The sequence below is a fragment of the Lactuca serriola genome, chromosome 9 (assembly GCF_051521515.1).
Source record: "Lactuca serriola cultivar US96UC23 chromosome 9, Lser_US96UC23_V15, whole genome shotgun sequence".
Classification (NCBI taxonomy): Eukaryota; Viridiplantae; Streptophyta; class Magnoliopsida; order Asterales; family Asteraceae; genus Lactuca; species Lactuca serriola.
Genome location: NC_136416.1, coordinates 124,329,356 through 124,335,936, shown reverse-complemented (window position 1 = coordinate 124,335,936; position 6,581 = coordinate 124,329,356). Strand labels below are relative to the sequence as shown.

At 32.7% G+C, this 6,581-nt stretch overlaps 1 protein-coding gene across 2 annotated transcripts; it reads right to left on the bottom strand.

Annotated features, from left to right (window-relative positions):
* Positions 1-421: 421 nt before the first annotated feature.
* On the bottom strand, positions 422-3,333 carry LOC145073472 (AP2-like ethylene-responsive transcription factor ANT). Of its 2 annotated transcripts, XM_079020020.1 has the most exons (9): positions 2,906-3,333; positions 2,258-2,783; positions 2,104-2,186; positions 1,969-1,977; positions 1,743-1,831; positions 1,571-1,644; positions 1,414-1,464; positions 1,254-1,330; positions 422-1,134 (listed from the first exon to the last, which is right to left on the bottom strand). In XM_079020020.1, exons 1-9 carry the CDS (start codon positions 3,039-3,041, stop codon positions 635-637), a joined length of 1,545 nt encoding a protein of 514 aa, XP_078876146.1. In that variant the 5' UTR covers positions 3,042-3,333; the 3' UTR covers positions 422-634. The 2 variants fall into 2 exon arrangements, with proteins under 2 accessions (XP_078876146.1, XP_078876147.1); XM_079020021.1 differs by lacking the exon at positions 1,969-1,977.
* Between the last annotated feature and the right edge of the window lie 3,248 nt (positions 3,334-6,581).

Here is a 6,581-nt window from a genome sequence, read left to right as displayed (position 1 = left end):
ATATATATATATATATATATATATATATATATAGAGAGAGAGAGAGAGAGAGAGAGAGAGAGAGAGAGAGAGAGAGAGAGAGAGAGAGAGAGAGAGAGAGAGAGAGAGAGAGAGAGAGAGAGAGAGAGAGAGAGAGAGAGAGAGAGAGAGAGAGAGAGAGAGAGAGAGAGAGAGACGTCGTCTAGAAAAAATAAGAGACAAAAGCTTTTGTGGTTGATCATATAAAACGGGGTTTGAATTTTTAGACAAATTTGTAGCTAATTATTGGTATGTAATCCTCTCTTCTTAACCATTAGCTAATTATGGTTTAATCTTTTCTATATATTAATCATTTTATGGTTCGCAACTTCTTTCATACTGTCACTCATCAAGAATATAATCATGATTACCCTTTTAAAAAGTATTCAAAAAGATTGACGCAGGCCTAAATTAAGTTCACCTTGAATTTGGAGTTTTAGAAAATAGGTTCTCTCTGTGCTACACAAGCAAAGAACTTGCCCCCACCTTTATCTTCCATTAGCACCTTAAATTGATTAATCACCACAACAATAAAAATACGACTTAATTAGATTAACCTAATTGCTACAACTTCTTGTTTCTTGATTTCTCTTTTTCATGCAAAAATTTAACTCTTTTAAGCATCAGTCCATGCAGCGAACACTGGGAAATGTCCTGAAGACACCCTAGAACTGACATTTGCCTTAGAAGTCATGGAAGCACTTATTCCATCTGGGCTTTCTTCCCTTGAGCAGCTCAAGCTAGTATTCGATGAACAAGGATTGAAAAACTGAATGTCCATCTTGTTGCTCGGTGATATATCGTTGTTAATCAGCTCATGTGGATCGTTATTATTTTTCTTTAAATTCTCATGAAGAGATTCAAGAGTAATTGAATCACAAACACTCTGTTGATTATCATAATTGTTGTTTGGCTGAGCATGTTGGCCGTTCCGGATAAAACCACCCTCCAAGGTGGTGATGGTGTTTCGTCTGGCTAGTTCTCCCGTGAGTAAAGTAGAGCTAGCAATAATCCCCTCAACATCATATCGAGAAACATTAAAGTTTGTTACAGCATTAACACCCCTGAATTTAATTGCGGCAACATCATATGCCTCAGCTGCCTCTTCCTGAGTACCTGAAGTTTTAGATCAAATAACACTCTAAAATGTTAGATTTTACTCAACATTTTTGTTCTTCTGATTAATTGATTTTGAGGAAGAAACATGGTTCAAGCTTTTGGTTTAAAGAACATACCGAAGGTACCGAGGTAAAGATCCTTGTTTCCAGCAACACGGCCGATACGAGCCTGCCATCTTCCATGCTGATGATGCCTGTTCATATCGGGAGAAACAAAATGATTGCATGTGAGTATCAAAAGTGTATTAATAATAATTTATGAACAACATTGTCCAACCTTGTAACACCTCGATAAATAGAAGCACCCCTAGAAAATCCACTACTCTTCCTGGAATAATTAATCATGAACATTATAAAATTCGTAAACAACAATTAATGATCAGTATAGAAGAATTTTTTTTGAAATAATAAAGATGCTAGTGTTTGTTCTTCACCTTCGTAAGTGGGCTACAAATTCTTGGCGACTCATACTCTTCATCTCCTCGAGCTCCTCATGGTACTTCTCAAGCTATAAACAGCAATATATAACTCAAGTTATGCAAACTGTTTCTAGTGTTCGTAATTTTGTATAAAACAATATTTGCGCTTGCAAATCAATGTTCTTACAGGGAAATTAATATGAGTCGACGAACCCCAGTACTTCAATGCAGCTAAGTCGTAAGATCGAGCTGCTTTCTCTTCCATATCATAACCTCCTGCGGTTAAATCATGATTCTGAAATATATATATATATATATATATATATATATATATATATATATATATATATATATATATATACTCTAAAAGTTGAATAATTAAATTTGTAACGTTTAAATTAGAAAATACTTACCAAGATAAACTGAGAGATGGAGCAAGAATTAAACATGACCAAGAATCTAGTTAGTAGATAATGGGAAATATGAAATATTTATTACTCGAAAATAAGATAAAGAACAATGAATATGAATTAAATAAGAAGGTTGACCTTGTCTTCCTTTTCTGGTCTGCCCTTCTTTCTGGCAACTGCTATCCCATAAATGTGCTTCATATCTTCCAGTCCATCTATGCCTAATGATTCAAAAGTAAACAAAGTTTCATGTGAAACCGTTAACTTAAAAGTGGAACAGTAAAAGCATTACCTGGTGACACCTCTAAACTGAGAAGTTCTTTGACCAAAAGTGTCAAGTGATTTCCTATGTAGAGACTGCTTTTTAGCAACTTTGGTAGAATCTCTCTTCTTTTTTTCTACGGTCAAACAAGCATCTGTTCTTACAGTTCCACAGCTTGACTGAGAACCAGGGCTCATTGACAAGCTCAGTGTCTGAACATCACCGCCGCCGCCTTCTTGTATCATGTGGTTGGTGTTTGTTGTGGTGGTGACTTGCAGGTGGTTATGGCTGTCGAGTGAAGTGTAAGGGGTTTCTGCTGGGTACGGTGGTGGTGGTGTTGGAGAAACAACCCAGTTGTTTTTTGGAAGATTTGCTTCTTCTTCATGAATCTGATACATGTTGGGTTGACACTGAACTCCTTCAGGATACAACCATCTAGATTCAGGGTACAAGCTGTCTAAGCTTAGAGCCATTGTTTCTCTCTCATGGCCTCCATAGTCAGGAGCAACCCCAAGAAAGTCTTCCAGCTTAGGTAAAGAAGAATTTGGCATCATTCCTTCACATTTTAAGTAAAACAAAAGAAACAATTAAATAATAGTTTTTTGTTTTTTACTTTTCTTGTTTTCTTTGTTTTTAAAGAACCAAAATTTTGTGTTATCTGATAACTAGTCAACTAACCTTCTGACTGTGTAGAAGAAAGAGCTTCCAAGATACAAAGAGATCCATCAGATTTAAGGGGCATAACAGTTAAAGGAGAAAGATAGAAGGTGCTACTATTTGGTGACATTGTTGTAGAAGAACCACAAACCTCCATTTTAATGGAGGTGATAGAGAATCACCCAGCCACTTGCTTATAGAGTTATAGTTGGATTAGCACCATCACTCATTGACCTTCTTTCTTTCTTTTTCTCTCTCTCTCTCTCTCTCTCTCTCTCTCTCTCTCTATATATATATATATATATATATGTGTGTGTGTGTTTGTGTGTCTGTGAATGTGAGGGAGAAGAGAAGCTGTCGGTTGGAACTAAACAAAGAGAATGATAAGCAGATGGAGAGGAAGAGATGCTGGGTGGCACCCCTCCATACCATGGGATCTGTGATCATAAATAAGAAAGACTAGCACATTTAACAGCATTATGTAGATTATGACAAAAGGATTTCTTATTCATACACTTAATTTTTTAATTATGTTTTTTTGTAATTATTATTTTAAGTTGATAGATTTTAATAAAAATGTTTATAAACCAATGGTATCCGTATCATTTTATTAAGGGTGAGTGTTCATGTTTTATTGATGTTTCAGAAAAAAGATAGATTTTAATACTATATTTATTTTTGTATGGTTTTTTTATATTTTCAACCAATCATTCCTAATAAATAAAAATAATTTTGCCACTTGTCAATCTTTTATTATTTTTGACATTTGTTATTTTATGATACTTTTTAAATAAATAATATCCACATGTCAATTTATGAGTTCTTCAAATTTTAAAATTAAAATATTACATAATACTTTTACTTATTTATATATATATATATATATATATATATATATATATATATATATCCCTATCCTTATTCTAATAAAAGAATAGTTTTAATCTTCTTTTGACATGTGTCATCCTATTAGACCTCATAATTAATATATATTTTATTCATCTTTTGTCATTTGTCATCATATTAGGCCTCATAATTAATGCATACCACTTGTCAATCTATTAATTCTCCATTTCAAATTTCAAAATTTAAATTTCTCACTCTAATTAAATTAAATTAATAACATTAGAATAAAATTAAAATAAAATTGATACAAATTATACATGATATAATATTTCTATATTTATTTAAATTAACGATTATAATTTTATATAACTAAAAAAAATATCTTTTAATTAATAACTTATTTAAAATAATTTAATTAATTTTGTAACTGTGGTTTCCACAGGTTATAAACTAGTGTGTGTGTGTGTGTGTATATATATATATATATATATATATATATATATATATATATATAAAGTATTAAATATAATAAATATGATAGTAAATTGTAATTAATATGTTTATTTATTCCTTATTTTAAAATTTTATTTTAAAAAAATATTTATTATTTAAATTTTAATATTTAAACAACCCATCTATTCTAATAAATCAATGTTTTTTTGCCACATGTTTTTGTCTTATTCAATTGGCCACATGTCATTTTGTCATAATTTTGAGATATATTTATTTTCCACTTATCATTTACTTTATTTTTTATTTTCAATATATCATTAATTTAGTTTTCATAAATTAAACCTACCATAATGACTATTAATTTTAAATTTCAATTTCAATTTCAAATAAATTTACAATTTAAACGTTTGTATTTAAAATTTTGTTATAATTAACCCGTTTAATACACGAGTCTGATAACTAAACACATAGTTTTAATTAATTTATTTTTTGCATGTTTTTTTTCTCATAATTTTCAAATTCAGATAAATTTCTCATTTAAGTGTTTCTATTTAACATTTTGTTTTAATCAACTCGTATAATATACGGGTCTCACACCTAGTACATGTATAAAATTTTATTTTTAAGATATAGAAAAGTGTGTTCTCTTTAATATTAATGTTGAGTTAAAATGCTAAAATTTTCAATAAAATCGGATTATTGAAAAATATATGACTATATTAATCCAAGAAAACTATTAACATTAATCATATTACAAACCTAGTAACTAACTGCTATCATTAATTCTTTTAATCCAATCCTAAAACTATCACATTTTACAAATAACATTAGTGAATATAAAGTGGTAATCATTAAATAAAAAGTTTAAAAATTATGATGTCCATTAACAACCCCCCTCAACAACCGTCGGTATATCTCCGTCACTTCTAACCACCATCAGAAATCGTCTGAAACGTTCATTGGACACCGCAAACCACCATCAGAGTCCAAACAGTGAGAGAGACATGAGAGAAACACAGATCGAAAGAGTGAAAGAGAGACCACGGTGTAGGAAAGAACGTCGTTGGCGATCGCCTCTAACCATTACCATCACCGTTGTTGATAACCACCATTTTACATCGTTTACCGCCGGAGACTGAACTAGAGAAGGAGAATAAGAGAAAAACAAAGTCGGCAGAGACAGAATAAGAAAAAGAGAACAAGCGTTGGACATGTGGTGTGAAACCTTGCCAGAATTCGTGTGAGGCATCGTCGAAACACCTGCACCACTGTCATAGTGTCCGAGACAGAACGAGAGAAAGTAAACGAGCGTGAAACATCGCCGGAAATCGCCTAAAATCGCTTCTCTCATCTTGGCTGTTACATCTTTGTGCTAGGGTTTGGTCAAGATATGGATTATGTAGACCATGGAGGGGTAAAATGGTCTTTCATCCTTTCCAAGAATTAGGAAAGAGGTTAGCTTAACATCTTTAGATTTGTTGTTATGAAGTGTTAATTAGAGATGATTATGATATGTAGGTGGATTCTAGACCGATCGTTGAGTATGAGACCTACTTGCTTACATACGAGGTGAGTCTTCTCACTATACATACCTGAGTGGTAATACTGTGTGATCGGAGGGTCTTATTTGAGTTATTAATTGGAGGGTCTTATGTGCTTATACTGAGTTATGTGATATTATGCATTTTGTCTTTGTGATTTATGCTATATATTATTTTGTGCCTTACTAAGTTAGGACCGGAGGGTCCAAACCGAGTTGTGAGACCAGAGGGTCTTCATTGAGATATAGGACTGGAGAGTCCAACCCGAGCTGTGAAACCGAAGGGTCTTCACTAAGACACATGACCGGAGGGTCCATACCGAGCCGTGAGACTGGAGGGTCCTCACCGAGACGCATGACCGGAGGGGTCCATGCTGAGCTATAGCCATGAGAGGCTTATTATTTGTGTATGTTGTATTTTGAGGAACTCACTAAGCTTCATGCTTACAGTGTTTGTGTAAAATGTGTTTTAGGTACATCTTAGGATCCCGGGAAGGCGCCGTCATGATTGTACACACCAGCTAGAGATTATGTTTTGAGGATTCTGAGATATTATCAAACATTTTGTGTTCTTGTGTTTTGAACAATTTATACATTTGGGTTTTTGAGAAATGTGAGATTGTGTTTTATGTGGTTTTAAAAATGAAAAAAATATATATATTTGAAAATGTAGAGTGTTACAACATCAATATAAACTACTGTATCCTCCATGTCCTCAGATAGAGTCAAAACTGGTGCCTCACGTAACTTTTATCTCAAAATCTCAGAAGCTACATATTGCTCCTCTCCCCATCTAAAAGCAACACTATTCTTCGTCAAAAGAATCAAGGACAATTCTATCTTGCAAAAATACTGAAT

What these genes read in the sequence shown, in the direction of transcription:
- LOC145073472 (XM_079020020.1), bottom strand. Translation starts at nt 3,041, where the DNA reads ATGGAGGTTTGTGGTTCTTCTACAACAATGTCACCAAATAGTAGCACC. An exon ending in TTCTTCTACACAGTCAGAAG is followed by an intron (nt 2,784 to 2,905) that starts GTTAGTTGACTA and finishes TAAAATGTGAAG; the next exon opens with GAATGATGCCAAATTCTTCT. An exon ending in TTTGTAGCCCACTTACGAAG is followed by an intron (nt 1,465 to 1,570) that starts GTGAAGAACAAA and finishes TAATTATTCCAG; the next exon opens with GAAGAGTAGTGGATTTTCTA.